General features: G+C 43.3%; 1 protein-coding gene across 1 annotated transcript; it reads right to left on the bottom strand.

Moving 5' to 3' along the window:
• Nucleotides 1-3939: 3939 nt before the first annotated feature.
• LOC113406361 (DNA (cytosine-5)-methyltransferase 3-like) lies at nt 3940-24124 on the bottom strand. The gene is made up of 11 exons (XM_029911299.1): nt 23994-24124; nt 23063-23161; nt 22619-22663; nt 21378-21457; nt 19751-19863; nt 16865-17036; nt 11736-11820; nt 10777-10865; nt 7628-7703; nt 6006-6145; nt 3940-4029 (listed from the first exon to the last, which is right to left on the bottom strand). The coding sequence occupies exons 1-11, from the start codon at nt 24079-24081 to the stop codon at nt 3940-3942; spliced, it is 1077 nt and encodes a 358-aa protein (XP_029767159.1). The 5' UTR covers nt 24082-24124.
• Nucleotides 24125-25327: the final 1203 nt, after the last annotated feature.

Below are 25327 nucleotides of genomic sequence, written 5' to 3'. Positions count from 1 at the left end.
GGCATGAGGCCCATATGCGGCTGCTAGTAGCAAATATCTCCAATGGCTGGTGATGGGACACTAGATGGGGAGGGCTCTGAGTTACTACAGAGAATTCTTTCCCAGGTGTCTGGCTGGTGGGTCTTGCCCACATGCTCAGGGTCCAACAGATTACCATATTTGGGGGCGGGAAGGAATTTTCACTGGAGTCAGATCTGCAGAGACTCTGAGGGTTTTTTTGCCTTCTTCTGCAGCATGGGGCACGGGTCACTTGCAGGTTTAAACTAGTGTAAATGGAGAATTATCTCTAACTTAAAGACTTTGAACCATGATTTGAGGAGTTCAGAAACTCAGAGTCTGGGGGGTCTATTACAGGAGTGGGTGGGTGAGGTTCTGTGGCTTGAAATGTGAAGGAGGTCAGACTAGATTAGATGATCACGATCGTCCCTTCTGACCTTAACGTAGTTCTGCCTTTACTTTTAGTGGCAAAGAAGGTCATTATTCAGTGTTCTTTGTGATTTCATAGTCTCCCTGAAAATTATGCTATTAGGCCGCAATTTCCTGCAAACACTTACGCATGTGCCTAACTTTACTACTCATTGGGATAAGTCATGGTTGTAAAGCTAAGCATGTGTGTAACCTTTACACGGTCAGGGCCTAGATGGAGGATATTGCTCTTTTTGTTTCTAAACCTGAAGTTTCAGAATCTTCCATTATCTCTATCAGTAACAACTTAGCATGTCTGCCTATGAACTTCAGTAAGTTGGATGGGCGGTATATCTCCCTGTGCTGAGGGTCTTTGGTCCCCAGGTTAATTTTGTAAGTGGGATAGGATACCTTTCCCCATGTGATCACATGACAGTGTAGCTAACATGCTATTGGCTGTGCCAGATTCGGTTTTCCTTTTGCTCATTTAGAACCCAATTCTGCAATGTAAGGTGATGTGCGCTTTCTGGGAGATTCCTGAACTCCCAGTGAAGCTAAGGTGAGTTGAGTTCACTCATCATGTAACAGTATTGTACTCGGAGCTCTTTATTATATTTGCTTTATTTTCTATTTCTTGTAAACCCTGAACTGGATTGATTTTCTGATTCTTATTTGTATCCCGTTTTTAGTAAAATGTTAATAAAACAATCTTTATTTTAAATATACATCTGTTAAAACAAGATAAAGCATTATCAAGTATGCTTACAATATGCTGAATCTTTTTTTTTTTTTGCTTCAGTCCATTCAGACACAAAATAATGTGCTACATTTTTAGATGAAGGAGTTTTGCTCATCTCTCACATTCGTTATGTTGTTCAGACTATTTTTAAGTTTAAACACACAAATCAGTTTTTAATTATAAATAGCATTTAGGTAAAAGTGTGCAAAAATAAAATATTAAAAGATTTTCTCTCATGTTATTATTATTATTATAGTATTTAGGTAAAAGATATATTAAAACATTTCCTGCTAGTTCTAGTATTAAGGTAAAAAGTATATAAAATCAGGTGTCTTTAAATAAAATTCAACCTTAAATCCTGATCCTCCAAATGATTCGGTATATTAGTAACTTTCTGCAAATGAGTCATCTCAATGAATTCAATGAGATTACTCACATGAGTAAAGTTACTCACATCCCCCAAAATTTGTATGATCAAGGCCTCAATGAGTTGTTAAATATCAAATCAAAGATAGCATGTACACACTGGCTCTATGTAGCCTAAAGTAACATCTATGAAAGAAAGTGCAGCAACCATCCAAGAGCAAAAGGAAAGCAAATAACATGCTTGGGCAAAACAAGAGCGCTAGTTATACAACATCAAGAAATAAACGTGACAGAGCAATCCCGCAGTATGGGCTTGATCCAAAGACTACTGAAGTCAATGGAAAGAATCCCATTGATTTCAATGGGCTTTGGATCAGGCCTTAAGTGACAGAATTTCTTTTCAGTATTATGGGATAATCCAGATCATTGATCTGGAGTGGGAAGAACTTCTTATGAAAAACATTTAAAATATTCTCTCAAGGGAAGAAAAAACTTCCTCACTAGAGTGGCTGGTCGTTGAGAGAAGAGTCTTGTTTTGAGGATGTGCTTTGCCAGGAGGTCTAAATCCAGATCCAAGTCTGAGAGAGAATACTTGCTGCAAAAACAAACAAACAAACAAACAAATAAACAAAAAGTAAAAGCTCACAAAGTTCCTTCCATAAATTGTGCTTCAAAATATCTCTTCTGTATGGGCTTAGTCCTGCTAAGTGCTGAGCACTCTGGCCCTGATCCAGTAAAGCACTCAAGTACATGCTTAACTTTAAGCATGTTACGAGTCCCCGTGGTTTCAGTGACCCTTCCACCCTGCTTAATGTCGAGCATGTGCTCCAGTGTTTTGCTGAATCAGGGCCAGCGTGATTAGCACCTTGCAGGGTCAGGCACTACCTGCTGATTGGTCTTTATCAGTGACTTTTGTACTGGTGACCCCTTTCACATAGCAAGCCTCTGAGTGTGACCCCCCCCCTTATAAATTAAAAATACTTTTTATATATTTAACACCATTATAAATGCTGGATGTAAAGTGGAGTTTGGGGTGTAGGCTGACAGCTTGCGACCCCCCATGTAATAACCTCGTGACCCCCCCGAGGGATCCCGACCCCCAGTTTGAGAACCCCTGGTCTTTATGAAGGAGGCAGTCACCGAGTCTTTCATTTTCCCCAGCAAGGGAACTTACCCAGCAAATATTACTCACTCGAGTAGTCCCATCAGTGTCAATGAGATTATTTACGTGAGTAAGGACTACTTATCCATGAAAGAGTTTGCAGGATTGGGCTCTAAATTTCAAACATACTAGTAGATAGCTTTATCAATAGGAGATCACTCCGTTTAATGGTGTGAAAAAAGTGTATTTTGAGACGTTGTAAAAAGTTTAAGGATATTCTACAGCAGTGGATTCTTTGCAGTTGTTGTAATAACTGGCAGTATAACCGAGAGCTTTCTCTGATTGAACTAGTGCCATATGCCGATAATTCAACTGCAAAAAAATTTAGCCTTAAGCTCATGTCTTTCAGTAAAGGGTTTTTGTTTTTTTTTAAATTATGTCTTGTTCACAGAGTTCAGAGTTTGAAATTGTCTAACAGAAATTTCTTGGTGTGCAAAACCAGCGGTTGTGACGACGCTGCCTGTGAGTATCTGCATCATGGAATGCATTCATTGTATGATAAATTCTTGGAAGCCAATTTTGCAGAGAAATGTTCTGGGAAACCAGAAAGTGAGGCAAGTCTTGTCCAGAGATTGTGAGAAATCTGTGTTCCTCCTGTAAGCATTTTCTAGTGTATGCATAGCTGATTTTCAGCATCTTACACCTGAATGGATATAATTGAGGTTCCTTTGGTGTATCCATCATAAAGCCCATGATGAGAAGTTTCATACCTGGGATGTAAAAAACCCTAAAGCCCCAAACCAGTACTCCATGGGTACTCAGTGCATTTCAGGATTGGATCTTAATGCAAGACTGAAACATGGCATACAAGTTCTTAACTCCAATGGTAATGTACATTGTTCTTAAAGGGAGAGGCTGAGAGGATAATAGAAACCAGAGGATAAACTGGAGGGTAAGAGATGGAATTCTCCAGTCTTCTTTTGCCACATCCACATTCCCAGATGGCTGAGTAAGGCTTCAGGAGTGGCTGTCTTAAAGGGTGGCTTCTACTCAGGTTCCATTCACACTTAAATAGCCTATTTTAACTTCTCCCAGCAGGTTCCAAACTCAGAATGCGAGTTTGGCCGGTCAAGTTGAGATCACTTGAGTGTGTGAGAACTACAGAAACAGAGTAAAAGGACCAGAGATAGTTGGGGGACACAGAAACATTGTCGTGTCTGAGGACACTGAACGTTAGAAACCACTTTGCTGACTAAACTAGTTTTCAACTTCTTTGGATCAGAGACAGGCCATTACTTAGAAGAAACCCTGAAAGTAAACTGTTGTATCACCTCTTAACAGATGGTATGTTGCTCCACAAGACCACAGCATTCTGGACAGTTTCTGCATGTTCCCTGTGGATAGTCACTGCCTCCATCTTTTAAAAGGGAAAAATATGCAAGTGTCTTAGTAGACAGACAACTTCTGCCAACTGTTAATACTATATTGCATGGTGGTCACCAAGAACGTTTAAGAACAGCTTCTACTGATTCATGACATGCTTAGCTGGTTTTCTCTTATGATTGTAGCCCTCCTTTGGGGTAAATTGGGCAAGCCTCCCTCATGTTTGAGAGCACAATAGCTGATCAGAATTTTCCAGATTTTGAAATTTAAACATCATTTCAAATTTTGAAAATTCAAAAATAAAAAATGGAATTTTTTGCTAAATCTTTTGTTAAAAATGTTCCCTATTTTATTATGAACAGGTCAACACTTGCTTCCATATTTCTAACACTATAGAGCAGATCAACTCCTTTTGAATTATAAAAGAGAGGGGTTTTTTTTGTAAATTTACATTTTTTTTTAACCTGCTTTAGTGAGCACTTACTCCTACGAGCAGCCCCATTGACTTCACCAGGTAAGGGTTGCACAAACAATTGCTTACTGTATGAAGAGCATTACTAGTACCTCTAGATGGAAACCAACTGATCTAAATGTTGGTCATTACAGCACAGAGAAAGGGGACAGAATTGTGTATCTTCAAGAACGCATACTTTAAAAGGATTAATTCCTCAAAATGTATGGTGTGAAATCAGTTGGAAGCTGCTTGATGTTTAATGTTGATCTAGCAATTAATGCTAATAGTAGTTTCCTTCAAAACTAATCTTTCAGTTCTCTCCAGAAAATACACCTATTGCACGAACCCTTTCATTTATCATTTTATTGGGCATTGCTGCCACTTTGGACTTGCACCTTCCCCATGTGCGACAAGTGTACTGTATGTTCTGCTTCCTGATTTTGCAAAGGACCTGAGCACCTGCAACTTCCACTGAAGTCAACGGGAACTCAGGGTGTTCATCCACTCAGCAAATCAAGACCTAAACTCATTGGGGATGGGACAATGCCTTACTATTAGGTACATATTATGCTAAGCACATTGTTGCTAGTCAGTAAATAACACTGTAATAGTAATGTCTCTCTCATCAGACATTGGTCATGCTTCTTGTCCTGGACAGGTGGCAGTGCTACTTCTTTTTGGTGTATGCACAATGTGCCTCAGGTGTCATGTGACCAGGGTTCATCACCGAATTTGGGCCGCTGGTTGGGTTATTAGCTTCTCCGTTCTGGGCTGGGTACTGACGGGGAGCATGACGTGAACACTGATCCATGCCCCCTTAATATTGGATATTAGAGCTGTTACTAGTTTTCAAGGACTGTTGTCAGGATCAGTTATTGTTTGTAAAAGCTCTGAGATCCTCGGATGACAAGTGTTGTATCCTGACAAGGGTAAAGCATTTTGATTAACATCTGACTAATGGCTTTACTGGTGATTTCCTGGTCCACATGTGAGTTATAATGCAGCAAAACCAGAGAGAATGACTGGATTAATGCACAAATACTGTGTGTATACTCCCTTGGAAGTCCATTAGCACTGGTCCTTAACAGAGAACTCCACATCAAACTTCCTGCAAACTTTTGGGAAGTTCAGCTCTGGATCCAAATTGAATGATGTAGGCTTAATCTCTAGAGATGGATCTAAATCAGAACCCAGTCTCTTCATTCCCTCCCCATCTCTCTTCCCCCACCTCAAACTTTGGGGAGATTCAGATCCAGATCCAGATCCAAACGTTATGATGTGAGTTTTCACTATTCCTTAATCAAAAGGAGTGAGGTTCATTTTGACCAGAGGAACTCTGCTTCCTCCACAAGCTGCCCCTGTTGTACACCAACAGCTCAGGAAGCGAGAGCTTAAAGAAGCAGGAATCAGTTCTGGTTCTGTTGTATGGCACTGCAGAGAACACCATTCCCAAAAGACACAATAAACATCACTATAAAAGGACCCAGTCACTAAACACTAAGGAGACAGGGTGTGAAGAAAAAACAAGCTGGGGAGGGACTGGATTTTCTGTGTACCTTAAAGAATCGCGAAGCTGTGTCTCTGTCTTCTTTTTCCAGCACCAGATTATCCACAAACATCCAGAAGAATGGCCTCTGACTGCTCTCTGGGGGTTTCCCGTATTGTAGGATGCGGTGATACTGATAGAAGTACCAAGCTAGGGGCGAAAGGGATGAGGAGAAAGGAAAGGGAAGAGTGACATCAAAAATGAAAGGACTAAATAGCAGAGACATGGCTCTCATCCTGTCCTGCTCTGACTGTGGGACAGTGCAGCTTTCAAAAAGAGAGGCTAAGAGCCTCTCTATCACTATAGCAAAAAGAGCAGTGGAGGAAATTTGAAATGAGACCAGCGAGGTTACTTTTTAACATGGATAAAGTTTTCCATAACTTCAGTTTGAGGAGTCACCATTTCTCCTCTTCATAATGTGCAGCATGTAAGCAAGGGACAGATAACAACACTAGAGGTCCGCTTCAGACCAGGTGCAACTCCATTGGCTTGAATAAGCACTTGCTTCTCCTAGGTCTGAATTGGACCCTGGATCCTCATGGGTCAGAGGCAAATTTGAGTTGGAAATGAGTGATGTGCCTTGTAGTCACCAAGGGCCAGGCTCTGCACATTGCATGGAGGCCCTAGTAAGGGGCAGTGCAGAGCTGCCCAGCCTGAGAGGGAGCACTGCGGGGCATTTAGCCCCAGGAAAGGAGCATGCCTCCTGAAGCTCCATAGGGTGCAGGAGGATTGTGGACACTAATGCACCTCCTTCATGGGGTGCCACATAATGATAGACTCAAGGTCAGAAGGGACCATTGTGATCATCTAATTCCCTTCCTATGAAGCCAGTAACCACAACTGGACAATGTGTAGGGGGACAGAGCTGCTCCTCGCTCTGTTTGGAGCACCAGGAGCTCTCTGGGGGGGTAGAGATGGCCCAGCCCTGTGCTTTCTGGAATTTCTGCCCAGCCCTTGCGTGGGCTGCACGGGCCCTTACAGAGGGGGAGGCTCCTCACTGCACCCTCTACCACGACATGCCTGCATAAGGACCAGACTGAATGTGACCCCTACAGTTGAGATTGTATGGTCACAGGAGGGGAGTCTCCAAGGAAATGTCTCTCCTTTCATAGGTGATGAGATACAGCAGATTTAATACAGTTTAATGAAACTCTCAAATGTCGGGAGAGTTCTATGGCCTGTGTTATCCCGGAGGTCAGACTAGATGATCACAATGATCCTTTCTGCTGTAGCAGAACAAAGGGGCTGTAATCTCCAGCTGACAGATAGCCAGCAAAGTTCACTTTAACCTGCTCCTCCCAAGGCCTGCTGGATAGGGCACGTGTCAGAGGATGGAGGGCTGAGGTCAGATTGCACGATGTTGGTGAAATCCCACACTGCCATAGCAGTGGCTTGATGGCTGGTACAAGCCTGTGTAATTCAAAGCAATCTTGAGACTGCTGTAAATTACACAGGGTGCCAAACTGGATCTCAGCATTCCTGGGAATCAGGGGAATAGACAAATGCTTTACAGCCACCTTTTGCCTCGCCCCCCGTCTCCTCAGTACCATGAGGAGCTCTAGTACAGGTAAAGATCTAACTCTGTCAGACTGATAATTTATATATCATTTTATACTTCACTGCACCACTTACCGGGAGGGTGTTCGTAGGAATTTCCAACCGGAGGAGTGGAACCAAATATGAAATCAAAAGGACCCCATCCTTTTACCTAATAAGATGTACAAGTTTCAGAACTTCTTGTTTCTTTTAGAAACATTTATTCATATTCTTATTATGATGGCTATTAAAATGTAAGCATTTGTCTACAGGCACTCAGACACTACAGTGATGGGTGTGGTATAAGAACCTGAATAGAACAGGACCTGAGATGAGCTGTGGCTCATCTGAAGAGTTCTTTCCCACCTAGATAGCCCAAGGCAGGCCTCTCTGAGGACATCATAAGGAGTCATTCCCAATCACAGAGAATTCGGCGTTGTTCTCTTATTAAGGCCTGGAGAGCTTGTATTTAATGCTTAAGTTAGCATTTAGTCATTACATAGCTCAAACACAACATAAAACTGGAACTTGGTGTTGAGTGCAATCTGCAGTCCAGAACCCCAACTTCCAAGATGGAGTCTGACCTTTGGTCTCCGCGGCCACACCCAGCACTCTTACATAACAATAGCAGTTTTTCCATACAGATTCATCCTTGTACTAAAGACGGAAAAAGGAATTATAATTGATCATTACCAACCAGTCAGGAAGGCTGTGAAACCTGATTATGGAAGGCCAAATTTTCAAAATGTAACCTGTATTTGTGCACAGGAAATTTTGCACTCAGGTCGCTTGCATGTGGGGTCATCACTTGTGCATGCAGCTAATAGAAAATACATGCACATGGTTCCAAAGACAATATGTCAACAGACATACTGGTGAGGAAATTGCACATACAAAGGATGAATGTCATCAGCTGCATAAAAATCTCCACCCTTCTTTTAAAGTGGGCATGGAGTTGGCAGAATCGGTCAAAGATTGGTAAGTTGTGCAGACCACCAGACTTTGCAGTACAAGACCACAATATGAAAATAAAACTAAAACAAAAAAAAGGAACTAGGAGTTTAGAAAAGCAACTGGTAGTGTAATGGGTGATCAGGTTTTGAAATACTAAATATGGTTTGGGTTAGGCTATTTATCCATTACTGAAATTCAGGGCCGGCTCCAGCTTTTTTGCCGCCCCAAGCGGCGAAGTGAAAAAAAAAAAAAGCTAAAGCCGATTGGCGGCAGCTTAATCGCACCACTTCCTTATTCGGCGGTAATTCGGCGGAGGGTCCCTCGCTCCCTCTCTTCCTCTTCAGCGGCACTTCGACGGCAGCTCAAAGAGGAAGAGAGGGACTGAGGGACCCGCCGCCGAATTGCCGCCGAAGACCCGGACGTGCCGCCCCTTTCCATTGGCTGCCCCAAGCACCTGCTTCCTTCGCTGGTGCCTGGAGCCGGCGCTGCTGAAATTGCATAACGGCAGTGAGCTTTCAGTGGGCAAATTAGGATGGTTTGAACAGAATTAATTACAGAGTGGCTTGGATTTCTGAAAGATTTCATTCTGAAATTCAGTTGTTGCAAAAGAAAATACTGCTACAATCTCAGGTGGCATATCTCAATTCTTGGAGCAAGGGAGGTTTTTTGTCAGTTTACTGAATCCTTGTAGCATGTACTTGATTAAACCATGTATATACTTGGAGACTCTGCTATTCCATTGCCAAGCTTTTTTCACATTATACAAAATGTGGTAAACAGAGCCAAATTTCCACTCCCCCCCCCCCCGGCCGAGTAAGGAGATTTTCCAGTGGGGACATATGTAGGGCCTTACCAAATTTGTGGTCCATTTTGGTCAATTTCAAGGTCATAGGATTTTAAAAATCACAAATTTCATGATTTCAGCTATTTATATCTGAAATTTTACAGTGTTGGAATTGTAGGGGTCCTGACCCAAAAAGGAGTTGGGGGGGGTCACAAGGTTATTGTAGGAGGGGGTTACAGTACTGCTACCCTTACTTCTGCGCTGCTGCTAGCGGTGGCGCTGCCTTCAGAGCTGGGCAGCCGGAGAGTGGCGGCTGCTGGCCAGGAGCCCAACTCTGAAGGCAGAGTATGGTATGGTATTGCCACCCTTACTTCTGCGCTGCTGCCTGCAGAGCTGGGCCCTCAGTCAGTAGCCGCCACTCTGCGGTCACCCAGCCCTGAAGGCAGCAATGCAGAAGTAAGGGTGGCATGGTATGGTATTGCCACCCTTACTTCTGTGCTGCTGCTGGCGAGGTGCTGCCTTCAGAGCTGAGCGCCTGGCCAACAGCTCCCACTCTCTGGCTGCCCAGTTCTGAAGGCAGCACAGAAATAAAGGTTGGCAATACCGTGACCCCCCTTAAAATAAACTTGTGACCCCCCTGAAACTCCCTTTTGGGTCAGCACCCCCAATTTGAGAAACGCTGGTCTCCCCCGTGAAATTTGTATATTATAGGGTAAAAGCACACAAAAGACCAGATTTCACGGTGGGAGACCAGATTTCATGGTCTGACACACATTTTTCATGGCCGTGAATTTGGTAGGGCCCTAGACATATGCTTCTATTGGGGCGATAGAATTATTATTATTTATTCTTTGCATTGTGGTACTGCCCACAGGAACCAATCAGGCCCAGGCCCAGACCCAGTGTGCTAGGTGCTGTACATACAAGTACATGCGAAGATATGATACCCACCTGAAGGAGCTTACAGTTGAAGGGCCTGATCCAGTGCCCATTGAAGACAATGTAAAAACACCCATTGTCTTCAGTGGGCGTTAGATCAGACCCTAAGAAAAGAGTCTGTAATCTAAGAATCCTCCACTCACACTCCCCAACCTGGATCCAGAGCAGCTCTGCCATCGCTACTGAGGCCTGTGGTAGTGCCTGAAGACCATTATGTGCTCCCTTCGAGACGCAGCTTTTGGCAGTTGGATTATCTTTGTTTGTAGACACACTGTCCACATCCCAGCTTCTCTCCTGCCCCGCTATGAGCCCCCTCCTGTAGAAGCACTGGTGTAATGAGAACTGCTGTTCAGCACAGTCCCAGTTGAGAAGAGAGGGATCCCCTGCTCAGCATCACTTTGACCTGCCTGCCTCCCTCCCCTGGAATGATGAAGATTCTGCCTCAGTTTAGGTCTTGCGTGGCTGCTCCCGGGGTGGCAGCATTCCCCTAGAATTGTCACAGCAATCAGTAATGTAAATTCAGAGCTGTGCACAGTTAATTCAGTGACGTTTTCTACGTTGTACTTACATCTGTCCTCAGAACATTGGTGACATCATCTAAGTATATCAGCCTGCCATCCCCCATGCTGCTGCCCAAAAATCCAAGATTTTTCATCTCTGAAGAGTGGATATTAGAAATACAAACAGTGTTAGTACTAAGAACTAGTTCCCTCATACAGCACCTCACTTCAGCACATACCTAGTTTTAAGCAGGTGACTGGTGGGACCAGTGTTTCAAGTTTAGCACATACTTAAGTACCTTGCTCAGTCAGGGTCCCAGCAAGCAGTGTAATAACTGAATAATCAGATAGCCCTTGGAGTATAGAACAGTGTTGGATATTTACAGCTTCATAAACTGACAAAGTTGGAGACGTCTAAAAACCAGGATTGTAAACATGAGATCAAGTTATGTAATGCTGCACTGAATGTCCCCACATGGGCTACAAATAGCAGCATTTTAGATACACAACACGGGTATTAGATTGTTCTGAAAATGACACTATTTCTTTTAATGACAAATGTGAACATTTCAACTTTTTTTCCCTAGTTTACAGGTTTCAAAACTGATTTTTTTTCCTAAAAGTTTTCATGACATTTTCATATACAAATATTTATCAAAAACCATTGGTATTTGGTAAACAAAGTGATCAAAATGGTTATTGAAATAAGATTTTTTATAATGTTTTGGATAAAATTTTTTTTTAGCAAAACATTAATAGTTTTTTTGCTCAATGGTAATTTAAAAAAAAAAGCCATTTTTTTTACAAAAGAGCTCTGCATTAAACAAATTTTGACCAGCTCTATCGAACAGGATGATGATACCTTTGTGTGGGTCATAATGAATCATGATGGGTAAAATTTAGCCCAAGTGTGGGCCTCATTTGTCCCACTGGACAATGGAGTCACATCAGGGATGAATTTGGCCTGATATATTAATAGATTTTTAATATATTTGTTTGCAGTCCTAAGCCAACTATGTACACTTACCTCTGGTAATATTATCAAAAAGGGAGAGAACATTGATTGGCTTTCGTTCCCATGCGGATAAAGGCTGATAAATCGCAAGATGGTTCTGTCATAAATAAAAAAGACCCTTGTTTGCACAACCCATTCATTTGTGTGAATATTCAAAGCTGTCCATTAATAATAATAAAGCACAGACGCTGGCCTGTTTAGGGAGTCTGGCTTATTGGAACTATCACAGTGTAGGCAGGGTACTGTGCAGCCTGGAAAACCCCGGGTCAGGAGGGAGAGAGACGGGGATCTTTGCCTAAGAGAGTTGACATTTGAGGAGCCCGGAGCCTAGAGTGGGAACCGTTGGTGGGCCACGGAGGGGGAATACAGATGTAATTGCCCTGAACTGTGACACTGTCTCTTTTTTAATTAAATGACCCACCCAGCATTGTCAGCAAACACTCCTCTCTTCAGTATCCAGTCAGGATCCCAAAGTCCACAGAAGGGCATAAGGCAACTAATTGCAATTAAAAGCATTTCAGAACCTTGGAGACTCCTGGATTCTGATTAGTATATTAGGAAGTACTGATTTATACATTGCAAATAAATATCTCTTCACAGTATATTGTAATTATTCTGTCACATAAAATGGGTTCCACTTCATTTTCTAACAAATTGTCTGGTACTGAATCATTTGCTGGAAAATTTAAAGCAGGATGCGATCTGAAGTATGTTGTGATAATCTGCCATGTGGCAGATAAAATTTAAACGGGCAGCACCCAATATACCCAGTACAAATTTCTTATCAAATCCTAAATTGATGTGCAGTGTAGAAAAATATGAGTATAGTCTAAGACAGTGGTTCTCAAACTTTTTTTTCTGCAGACGACTTGAAAATTGCTGAGGGTCTCGGTGGACCACTTAATGATTTTTCCAAATGTTGTTTGTACTGTTAGCTAACTATTGTAAAGTGCTTTGGATAAAAGCACTATATAAAAAAACCCTTAATAATAACACTGCTCTACAGCCAAAATGCTTCTGAAATAAATGTAGTCAAACTTTACTAATTCTGGGTCACTGAGAACGAAAATGATGCTTAAAATTGTTGATTGGCTCTAGTTTTCAAGATATGCTATTGGGTCAGTATATACGACCCTTGACTTGGGAATGGCGGAGGATAAGTGAGTTATAAAGGGAAGGGATCTCAATTTAAACCAGAAATGACTAAAATACATCTTTGACTGGATCTATGAATAAATCTATGACTGGGTTTGGACAGTACTTGCTTTTTAGGCAAAACAATGAATGATGCAATCTGAAGCTGGTATTGCATCAGACATGATATTAATTGCATCATGTTATTCCTAGAAGTCATGGATGATGCAATCATAACGAAGCTTACATCACTCTGCTGAACAAATTGCCCTATATCAGCTCTAGAAATCATACAGTGTCGTGCTCTCTTATTTGTCAGTGTTTGATTTTGCAAAGGGACACATTTCTGTTTAGCCAAAGTGAGCAGAGATGCCTCGTACTTGTGTGAACAGTGCAGGTAACTTCTGCTATGTTTGTGGTGAAGTGACTTTTGCATCACAAAAGCGCAGTATAACCACTATGGTTAAGAAAGCCTATCACTTTTATTTTGGCTGCAAAATTGGAGATCAGGACAAGAGGTGGGCCCCACACATATGCTGCAACACTTGTGCAACAAATCTTCGCCAGTGGTTGAACAGGAAAAGGAAATCTATGCCTTTTGCAGTGCCAATGATTTGGAGAGAGCCAACAGATCATACCAGCAATTGTTACTTCTGCATGGTGCCTCCAGTTGGGAAAGGTGTGTCAAAGAAGAGAAAGTGGACTGTGCATTATCCAAACATTCCATCAGCTATACGCCCAGTACCCCACGGAGAAGGACTGCCGGTTCCTGATGCACCAGAATCATTCTCACTTGAGTCAGACGAGGAAGAGGAAGAGGATGAAACTTCTGGTCCTGAACCATCAATGTCACAGGACCCACATTTTCTCCCATCCTCCTCCTCTGAACCACACCTCATAACACAAGGTGAACTGAATGACCTTGTCAGGGATTTGGAACTACCCAAGAGTAAGGCAGAGCTGTTGGGCTCCAGACTACAGCAGTGGAATCTCCTGGCAGGTGATGTTAGGGTTTCCATGTTCCGTGACCGTCAAAAGGATCTTGTCCCATTCTTCTTCATGGAAGGTGATCTTGTAGCCTGCAACAACATCGATGGTGTGATGGCAGCCCTCAACATCGTTCACGATCCAGATGAGTGGAGACTGTTCATTGATTCATCAAAGACGAGTCTTAAAGCTGTTTTACTGCATAATGGCAATGTTTTGCCATCAATTCCAGTTGGTCATGCAGTCCGTATGAAGGAAACCTATGACAACATGAAACAACTTTTGAGGTGCATAAACTATGACCAACATCAGTGGCAGCTTTGTGGCGATTTGAAGGTTGTTGCTCTCTTGCTTGGTCTGCAGACTGGATACACAAAGTACTGCTGTTTTCTCTGCGAATGGGACAGTCGTGCAAGAGATTCCCACTACATCAAGAAAGATTGGCCACTCCAACAGTCATTGGAGCCTGGGAGGAAAAGTGTTCAGCATCCACCACTTGTTGAATGAAGGAAGATTTTGTTACCACCCTTACACATCAAGCTGGGTCTGATGAAGAACTTTGTCAAGGCCATTGACAAAACACAAGCAGCTTTCAAGTACCTCCGTGGAAAATTTCCAAGGTTAAGTGAAGCTAAGAGAAAGGAAGGTGTCTTTGTTGGTCCTCAGATTCGTGAACTTCTTCGAGATGATGCATTTGACCATGCACTGCGTGGCAAGGAAAAGACGGCATGGAAAGCCTTCCAGTTAGTGGCAATAAATTTTCTCGGAAACAACAAGGCAGACAACTACAGGTTGTTGGTGGAAAACCTCCTCAAGGCATACAAAAGCCTTGGTTGCAACATGTCACTAAAGATACTTTTTTTGCACTCTCATCTAGATTTTTTTCCACCAAACTGCGGAGCAGTGAGCGACGAGCACGGCGAGCAATTTCACCAGGACATTGCAACAATGGAGAAACGCTATCAGGGCAAATGGAGCCCATCAATGCTTGCAGACTATTGCTGGACAGTGACAAGAGATGCTCCTTTTAATGAATACAAGAGACAAGCCAAGAAGCGCCGAGTAGACACTGAATAGGACTAAACTACGTACATAATAGTTTTTTGCCTTTTGTTTCATAATAAATTTTATTTATATAACCTTTTTGCTGATTTTTAAAGTGTTACATAAACAGGACAGGTGAAATATTATCACGTAAAGCAACCATAAACACATGAAAAGACCTAGGTTTACAATTTATGATTAAAACTCTACTATCTACACAATATACATAGACCTAAAATGTAAAAACTTAAATATCTTAGAAACAGTAGCCAATCAGTTGTTTTAATTGTCATATTTGAATTCAGCACATCAAAATACATAATAAATAGCACATTTTATCTCTGAAGCAGACGACTTCTCAAAAATTGTAGACCAGTGTAATTAACATTTTTTTTGTTCTACTATAAAAGCGCACAACTCATATTTTAATATCAGTAGCCTTACCTTTCTAATGCGATGGATGTGCCCTCTCTCCCCCACTGCAGCAGCCCCCGAGCTGGGGCTGGGAAGGAGGGGGGTCTCTCCCTGGCAGCTGCAGCTGCAGCTCTGAGCTGGGGAAAGTCGCCTTTCTCTGGCCGCCACAGCCCTGCACATCCCAAATTCCCCCCACCCCCTCGTCTCACCCCACTGCCCCTCCCACCTACCCCGTATTCCCCTTCAAGGCCACCACCTCACCTTACATGTGTGTCTTCTCCAGGGTCCAGGCACCTAATTAGTGGAGCCATGTCTGCGTGGCTCCATTAATTAGGTGGGTGGCCCTTCATTCTCTCGTGTGTGGCCGCCCAGGCGCGCACCTTAGATGGAACTATCCGCGGACCACCTGAATGGAGCTCACGGACCACTGTTTGAGAACCTCTGGTCTAAGATGTCTGTGGTGATTGTCGACTGCTGCAGAACTCAGTTCTTTCAGTATTTAAGGTGGTAATTAGATACCATGGTGATCGACACCTTATTAAAACCTATGGTAGGAAGATTTCAGATTTTCGTCAGTATTTGTTCCCAAATATTTTTATTTTTGCAAATGACAGCCTCACATCCCTTCTAACAGTACAGCTGATGGGGCTCTGCTTCCACCTGCTGGAGGCAGAACATATCTGACGGGTATGCTGACTGTTTCCTCTTGCAGAGGCGATAGATATCTAAGGTCAGTTTTTTGTGTCTCCAGCTGGCTGCAAGAAGAGAATTCCAGCCACCACTCTCAACTGGCACAGAAGAATAAATAATACACTTTAAAAATTCCAAAGCTGTTAAATTCTAATCTGTATTTTGGTTGTGACAGGAGCCTGATGCAGTTAATATATTTTATTTGTTTTAGTACAAAGAAAAAGAGTCCCGCTATCATACGTGAACCTAGCTCTGAATACTTTGCATGAATTCTATATCAGAAATCGAATTGATCTTTAATGGTTCTATCTGAACTAAAATGATCATTCTTTTGGCCTATTTTGATAGCACCTGTGTCCTGAAAAAAAAAAGCCACATACATTTAATGGTCAAGAAGGAAAATATATATGATGGATCACCATGAACATATCTTATTTTTTCCTCTCTAACTTTTAAAACCTAAAAAAAAGAAAGGATTGTCAAGGTATTTTACGTAATTTTTCTCCATAACCTTTTTGGAAGCTGCTTCCTTACGAAAGTGTTTCTTCTTCAGTCCCACATACACACTAAGGCCCAGATCCTGCAAACATGTAGCAATCTGTGTAATTTTGCTGATGTACGTAAAGTCACACACATATACATATTTGCAGAATCAGAGTCCAATGTTAATTTAAAATGCAGGGCTGCTGGGTATTGATTTACTTTTTTATAAGAAAGAGGATTCAAGCATTTGTTCTGAAAACATAAGCACATGTTGGAGCTCATTATTAAGAGATACTGGAAGAAAGATAGGTCAATGATTGGGTCTGTGTCAGCCTTGACTCCTCCATCCCTTTAATTTTATATTAAAAGTTAATGGAGATGCTCCTTACAGATTCCTGATCGTAGAAGCACTTCAGTTTCGCACGCCATCTCTTCTTCCTCTTCAGCAAACCATTTGAACTCAAGGGGAGGCACATGAAACACAGCCATGTATTCATTGCTTTACATTTCTCTGCAGTACCAGGACTTACAAGGACATCCAGACACTCCAGGCAATAGCATCTACACAAATTAAATAATAAGTCAATTCAGTGTTTAAACAGGTCTTTCCACACATTCTATGCTAGCCAGAGGATCAGTTTAACTGGTTTGGTTCTTTTCTGATGTTTAAAATCATATTCAAGATAATTATTTTTTTCCTCAGAAATGTTTCACTGAAGATGCTGGTACATTGTCAGCTATATGATAAAGCACTTTAGCAGTGTAATGTCCATGAATGATCCCCTTCTGTGTTCCTGGCCACACCTTTAAAACAGTCAACGTTGAGGTAGATTCAAAGGAACAATCCCAGTTTTTATGCAAAACTCAGGGTACGGTGAGACTGGAAGCACTGGGAATGTACCGTAGTTTGTTTTCAATCAAATGACCACCCATACTAGATATGTCCAGTAAAAACCCACATGCTTTTTATTTTTATACCAAGTCTAAAGAGCAAATCAAGCTCCCATTGAACTCAATGGAAAGACAACCCCCCTACCTCCCTCCCCCGCTTGACTAATATGGGAATTCGTTGGGGCCTGAATGCATTACAAGGAAGCTCCTGTTTATGTGGGGCACGACAACTAGGGAATCAGCTTTAGGAATGAGATAAGGGGTGTTTTTGCAGGGTGGGGAAAAAGGGGACATCCAAGCCAGGAGAACCTTGAAGATTAAAGTAATCTCAAAACGGGTCAGCTGTCAGTTAGTGAGAAGGGCAAGTATTTGGCTATTTCCCCTGCTAGCTGTGCACAGAGCATTGAGCTGTTCTTCACTCTGCTGAATCATCACTTGTAGAAGTACAACCTCCATCTTCGGGTGGCGATGGACGTGCCAGAGGGTAACCTTAACTTTGGGTGCTGATGAGCTTGGCAAAAATGTTATAGGGTAAAATCTTAGCCCGAGGGAAGTAATAGGAGTTTTGCCACTGATTTCACCGGGTACATCTAGAGTGCAATAAAACCCCTGCGGCAGCAAGTCTCAGAGCTCAGGTCTACAGACTCAGGCTTGAGCTATGGTGCTAAAAACAGCCCCCCCCCCCCCCTTTGCTGAGTCTCAGAGCCCAAACTCCAGCCCGAGCAGGAATGTCTAGGTTGCTATTTTTAGTACTGTAGCATGAGCCTGGGTCTGTAGACCTGGGTTCTGAGACTCGCTTTTTTTAGTGTAGAGGTACCCACTGTGGGCAGGATTCACCCGTGTGTATAGCTGGTGATTTGTAAGGTGCTACTGTTGTCCCTCTTCTCCCTCCCTTCCCCAGTTAGCCATTGTAGTGGGGTGGACACCCGCTCCTGCCCTGAGGCTTTGGAAAAGCGCAGCAGAGGGTTTGGGCAGGGCAAGGTAAAACCCTGGCTGATTGGGGGAAGTGGCTGCAGCTGGGCCACACCCTAATCAGGCTTCAGCTGGCCTATATAAGAGGCTGGGAGCCAGGAGCACAAGAGTCTCTCTCTGCCTTCAGAGAGAGAAGGGCCTGGCTGCAGGGAGCTAGACAGGGTACGTGTAGTGGAGCAGGGCTGGGGAAAGGCTGAGGAGCTGGGGAGCTCCAGCCTGGATAGCCCCAGGCTGCGGCCTGGTAATAGGCCAAGGGGGTACTGGGGGTTGCAGAGGGCAGCCCAGGGCTAGGCCAAGGCAGCAGGTCCAAACCCAACCTTGCCGATGATGAGTGGCCTATACTGCAGTCTGCCCCAGAGAGTGGGGGCTAGCTGGTGACTGGCAGTGGCCTTATCCTGAGGTGAGGTGGGGTTAGTGGGTGGGGGTTCCCCTGGGAGGGGAGACCTAGCATGTGTGGGTATTGCCAGGGGGCAGCACCCAGAGCAAGGGGCACTGGGGTCCTGGGAGGGACACTGGGGCCAGAGAAGAGGAAAGGCGGATCACTGGCCTGCAGAGGGTGCTCCAGAGGCTGGTGAGCTAATTCCCTGGATGACCAGCAGGAGGTGCCGCAGGGGTGAGTCCGGACCCTCTACAGCCATGTTCAAACAAGGTGTTTTCTTTCTGGACTGGAATGTAATACATACATGTGCAGACAAATATTATGGCCAAGTATCTTGAATAATCTTGTTTCCTTGACATGTTTGTTTGTAGAATTCCATTTCTTTATTCACATTTATAACTGAGAGTTTTAAGTGATGAGTTTTTCTTTAATCCCTATCCTGCTGCTATTCTGTGGATAATTTGTGTTGAATTACTTGGGGAACTACAGGTGATTTAAATGTGTATGAGAGTGCTGGGCATGTCAAAACCTGCACAACCCAAAAATATAAGGTAGAACAATGATAGGAGGTGAGCACAGTGCAGGTCCTGATTTAAATCTGACATCCCAGCACCCCAAGCTTATTGGAACCTTGTAGCTAGCTCCAACCTCAATGAGCTGAACCAGAACCCTGCATGCAAACCTGCCCCTTCAAACTTTGCGGACGTTTGGAACTGGATTTGATCCTTTTAGCTTAGGGCATGTCTATGCTGCAGTCATTGGGTGTAGCCATACTGAGCTAGCTTTAATTTATCTAGCTGAGGCCCCAGAGCAGTGAAGCTGTGACAGCATGCACTTCAGCATGGGCCAGTCCCACAAGTAATTACCCAGGGTTCGAGGCCAGTTTTTACTGCCTATGCTGACACGTGCAGCTGCACCGTTCTGGTACCCAAATTAGCTAGATTAAAGCTAGCTGGAGTATGTCCGCTCGAGCTGCAATCACATGCTGTCATTGCAATCTAACCGGACCCTCAGGCCTACCCGTAGTCTTTACCTATTACAAGTTGGATCATCGCACATAAGCAGAGTCTTCCCTGAGCAGCATATTGTGCAGTAGGCCTGAAGGCCATCGTCATCATACAGGAAAAATGTTTCCAGAAAGTTCTCCTTATAAAACAGCAAACTGTAGTTAGTTGCAAAAATAGATTTAGTTGATAAAATGTAACAATCATCCTGAGCTGTGTTTGCTTTGCACGTGAGCTTCCCTCTTGTGTTAATAATTTTTTTTATGTAGCACCATTAACGTGCATGGTGCTTTGCAAACAGATCATAAGTTTCCTGCCCCAGGAAGCTGAATGTACAATTGAATGTAGACTCAATACTGACAAAGGTGGTGAATAGGAGGTAACATGAAAGCAACCTGATATATTATATAATTTTAGCCATATAATTATAATACCTAAGTCTTACATGGTGCTCCTCATCAGTAGATCTCAAAGGGACGCAAATATCATTATCCTCATTTTACAGATGGGGAAACTGAGGCACAGAAAGGGAAGTCTCTTTCCTAAGGTCACCCAATGGGCAACACAATAATATATCAGTTCTAATTTTTATAAAGTAGTATTCTTGGTGCGTGTAAACTTTAATTTGGCTCCCATTAGAGGACACTGAGTTGAGGCATGTGTGTTGCTGGTTAGTGATACTTTCTTATATATTTAGGCCAGAATGGGACCATTCTGATCCCCTAGGATTTAGAAGCTCACCCAATCATTTCTGCATCAAGCCCATAGCTTCTGTGTGAGCTACAGAACATCTTTTTAAAAGTTGTGCCATCTAGATTTAAAGCCTTCACATGATGGAGAACCCACCACATCCTTAGGTAAGTTGTTCCAATGGTTAATTACCTTCACTGTTCAAAATGTCCACCGTATTTCTAGTTTGAATTTGTCTATCTTCAGCTTCCAACCAGTGGATGGGTGCTGGAACTAGGGGTGTTGGGCTGGGATGTGTGTGGTGGTACTGCCACACCCCCTGGCTTGAAGTGGTTTCCATTATATAAGGGTTTACAGTTTGGTTCAATGTCTCTCAGCACCCCCACTATACAAATTGTTCCAGCACCTCTGAACCATTGGATGTCATTATCCCTTTTTCTGCTAGATTAAAGAGTCATCTACAATCAGAAATCTTTTGCCATGTAGGTACTTACAGACTATGATCAAGTCACCTCTGACCGTCTCTTGGATAAATTAAATAGACGATGTTTCTGAAGTGTCTCATTGACTTCAGGGCAGGGCCGGCTCCAGGCACCAGCCCACCAAGCTTATGCTTGGGGCGGCACCTGGAGGGGGGGCGGCGTGGCGCTCCGGCCGCCGGGGAGAGCGGGGCCACGGCCGGGCTCGCCGCCCTCCCCCCGGTGCTCTAGCTGCCCTCCCCCCCAGCCGGGGCTCGCCGCCCTGCGCTCTGGCCGCCGGGGGGGAGAGCCGAGCCCCGGCCGGGGCTTGCCGCCCTCCTCCCAGGGCTCCGGCCGCCTCCCCCCCCCTTGCGGGGTGGGGGGGTGGCCGGAGGCTTTTTTGCCTGGGGCGGCAAAAAAGCCAGAGCCGCCCCTGCTTCAGGGGATCCACTTCCAGCTGAGATAATAGGCAGGGGGGCTGCCTTATTGAGCCATATGGACTACTAACCGTACATGGAGTACAAATTCCTCCGTGAAACAAGGGATGCTGGGTATGAATCTGGAAACTGCCACAGCAGATGCAGATTTCTATAAAACACAAAGAATGTCCTCTCTCAAAATCTAGTATTGTTTAATTTCAGCCTCTCTCACTTATTTCTTCTGGACAAGATGCAGAATTCTCTAGACATTATTCTGAAAACTGAGAGGCTAGACATTCCCAGATTAGTAACTCTTATTATTACATGTTCAGCACACCAGTTAGAAATGAAAAACAGTGACAAATATTCTTTAATGCTTTCTAAAGAAGAGTTTTAAGACTATGGTCCTCATCTGCACAGCAGAAAGGATAGGAAAAAGTTCAATGTTACTAATAAAGCCAAAGGGACATTGTGTTTTTAATACAGACTATTTAAAACACTGTCAATGCAAGGATCCACTTCCACCTGAGATAATTTTCACACCGCTCCTGTGGACATTGCCTGTGAGCCATTTCTGTCAAGGTCGCCTGCTAGAGACCTGCCAACACTTCCAAATCACAGGATTTGTTCTTAAGGGCTAGATTTTTCAATGAGGCTTTCTGATCTAAAGAAAAACACGTGCATCTCTTTTAGCCAGCAAAGAGTCCTGTGGCACCTTATAGACTAACAGACGTATTGGAGCATGAGCTTTCGTGGGTGAATACCCACTTCGTCGGATGCAGACGAAGCCAGACAATTTCGTCTTGCTTCCGATCTATTCAGCATCATGCCAGCCTCTGTTCTATCTGAGGGCTGGCCTAACACACCCACAAATGATCCTTGAAGGGCCACCACTAGCAGCGACAAGGCAGTGCAGTCTCTGTGCCCGTTCAGCTTTCATTTTCTTTTTCAAAACTGCCAGTTCATGTCAATTTTGCTGATAGTTCTTGTGATGAGTCCATTAGATGCTGGTGTAAGTCCACCAAATCATTTCCTATAGGCCAGCAAACCACCAAATGTTAATGTCTTTCAGGAACTACCAACCTGGGGCAGATTTAAATTAGTGAAACAGACGTGAGGGTGGCTGTAATCCCAATCCTTTAGGGCAGCCATTGTATGCCAAATTCTTCTTAATGTATGTTTGTTTGATTACCCGATATTTTTGGATATTGCTTTTAAGTTGGACACTTGATTTTTTTGGTCATATTGGTTAATATGCAGTGTGACATGGAAATTTAGCCACATGGCTAAATGGCCTATTGGTTTTCAGTAATTTAATTTGATTACTCACCTTCAATACTCCTTTGGTTTTCATTTACTTCATGTGCAATAAGATCTGGGGGAAAACAAAATATAATACTAATTGTTTATTTCTTCAAAAACTTGAAGAGCAACAATCCTTAAGAGTTGGCACACCCTGTATTTTCTGCTAGACAAACAAAAGAGTTCCCTGAGAAATTTATGAGCCAATCCTTCAAGCCCTCCCCATGAAGAACTCCCATTCGAATCCATGTGAGTTCTGCCTACAGCTGGCTTTGAGGATCAGTCCTATAGTTTTGCTCTAGTGTTTCCTTTTTGTAGATCAAATAACTTCACTGACTCGTGCACACAAGTGTAAAATTGTATGCTGCTTTAGTAGACACACACTCTGCAGGTCAAGTTGCTGCAATGTTTTAAAGAAAGTCTAGAGTAAACGTGTCAACATACTGTGAATTCCTTCTGAAAACACTGATACCTCTGTTGGGGTTTGAGTGTGTAGCAGGCATTATTTCTTCAAGAGAGTCAAGAGATATCACATCAGAAGAAGTGCTTTCTTCATCTTGCAGCTCTATCGCTTGAGGGGAAAAAAATCAAGCGACCATCAGTTTCTTGGACAGTAACTCCACTTTTAGCAGTACTGAGATTTTCTAAGCAAGAAACACCACTATAGCCAGCAAAAAGGACAGGAGTACTTGTGGCACCTTAGAGACTAGCAAATTTATTTGAGCATAAGCTTTCGTGGGCTACAGCCCACTTCTTCGGATGCAAGATGTAGCCCACGAAAGCTTATGCTCAAATAAATTTGTTAGTCTTTAAGGTGCCACAAGTACTCCTGTTCTTTTTGCAGATACAGACTAACATGGCTGCTACTCTGAAACCTGTCACTATAGCCAGGTTACATCACTGAACTTTTGCGATTTCTATTTCCATACTTTTGGAAACACCAGTCTAGCCCACCCACATTCACTGGATTCTTCAAACAGCTGAGAAGTCATGTATGTATATAGCTGATCCATGCACAGTTAGCTGAAGTGGGGGAAAGATTATTTATTATTCTAATATGCAGAGTGGCCCAACCCTCCCTCCTATGGATTGACGTGTCTGTTGTAACCCATGGCAGCACGCTCACGTTTCCCAGGGCTGAACTAACTTTAAATCAGACACATTCTCTCCTATGCCCACAGGCTGGTACTGAGCGTCCCTTCCAATTTTCCCAAGAGGGGAGGAAGTTTAAAGTTCATCGTTTAACTCTCCAGAAGTCATGAGAGCATCAGGCATTCAGGGACTGGGCAGCCCCCGCTGCTTCCAATCCAACCCCTACCATCGCCTGAACCGTGTCATTGACAACCCTCTGGTTACAAAGGCATTGCAGCCCCAGACTGGATCCAGTCATTTCCTTTGCTCACTTATTCCAGAGAAGCTGGGCTCCACCTCCTCCACGTCCTCTGCGCTGTCTGTGTCCGACAGGACCAGCACCGGCTCTCCCTGGGCCATGCTGTGTCTATATGGACCATACGCAGGACCGCCCGGCAGCAGTAATCGCACGTGGGTGTGCCGTCCGGGCCGGCGAAGGACAAGCTTGTCCAGCGCTACCAGGCGGTGTGCTGGGCGGGGCTCGCCGCACAGGGGGCGTGGTGAGTGTGTCTCCTGCAGGGGTCTCTGGTGGACGCTCCAGGGAGAGGTTTTGGGCGCGGGGGGAAGCGTTTTTGAAATTAATCTGCCAAGGAAATTCCAGCCCTGAGAGTTCGTAGAGATTATATGAACTATCCAGCACCTAAGGGGTGTGTGTGTGTGTGTGTTTTGCAATGCTGGCTGCATCAAGCCCAGCCTCCCCGTTTTAGAGTTAAGTTCATGCCAGAAGAGCAGCAACGGTCTTTAGTTTTCCAACCTGTTGTCAATTTCATTTACAGACTGAAAACAAAAGAAGCAGCTTTTAAAAGAAATGTCTGTATTATAATTATCCTGTACTGTATCACATGTGCTATGCACAGGCTGCGGTCTATCATATCTTGCTTTATATACACACAGTACTATAGCTGGTGCACAGTACTGTCTGCATGCATATATATAACACAGAAGTATATATCCAACGTTGTGTTTGTATATCTCATGTATGTATCTATCAGTGTTACAAACCTGTTATAAAATTAAATAATTTATTTTCAAAACTCCACAAAACAGGTATTTTCAAAAGTTTTATATATATATAGTTTATAAAATACTGACAACCAAATGAACTTTGCTGTTAGTCTGGTATTATGATTATTCCACATAAATAAATATATTGGGAGATTTTTGCTTATGGAGGCACAACTTTTTTTAAAGATAACAGTACAAGGGTCTTAGCTGATGAAAAGAAACCTTGTTGCATTTGTGTACATAACTATACCCTTTTTCTAATTGAATTAAGTTATTGCTAAGTGAGGTTTTTTTTGATGAAAGGTTTTAGTGTAAGTTTTGCCTTAGTAAACCACCAGTAGTGATACTGGATACTGAATGCCCTTTCTTCACAGAACTAGAAAAAAGATAAAGATAAAAAATTTCAGTAGAAAGGGCAGACACATCCCTGCTATAGGTAAAAACTAAGGATTGTGCATGAGGATAAAACATATCCTGTAACACTAAAGCTGCAAATAGATGCATCTAAAATCCACATCACCATCCTTACTCAGCAACTCTGTCTAAATTAATTGCCAGCTAACTGATTTAACTTATGCTGGGATAGTGAATGTTCTGGTTT

The sequence above is a fragment of the Terrapene carolina genome, unplaced genomic scaffold (assembly GCF_002925995.2).
Source record: "Terrapene carolina triunguis isolate 2854851 unplaced genomic scaffold, T_m_triunguis-2.0 Scaffold26, whole genome shotgun sequence".
NCBI classification, from domain to species: Eukaryota; Metazoa; Chordata; order Testudines; family Emydidae; genus Terrapene; species Terrapene triunguis.
Note: the sequence above shows the minus strand (reverse complement) of the source record. Positions and strands in the feature narration are given on the sequence as shown.

Coding starts and splice junctions, on each gene's coding strand:
- LOC113406361 (XM_029911299.1), bottom strand. CDS start 24,081: ATGGCCCAGGGAGAGCCGGTGCTGGTCCTGTCGGACACAGACAGCGCA. Junction 19,864..21,377: donor GAATTTGTACTCCATGTACG/GTTAGTAGTCCA, acceptor CTGTTTTATAAG/GAGAACTTTCTGGAAACATT. Junction 6,146..7,627: donor TTCCTACGAACACCCTCCCG/GTAAGTGGTGCA, acceptor TTTCGCCCCTAG/CTTGGTACTTCTATCAGTAT.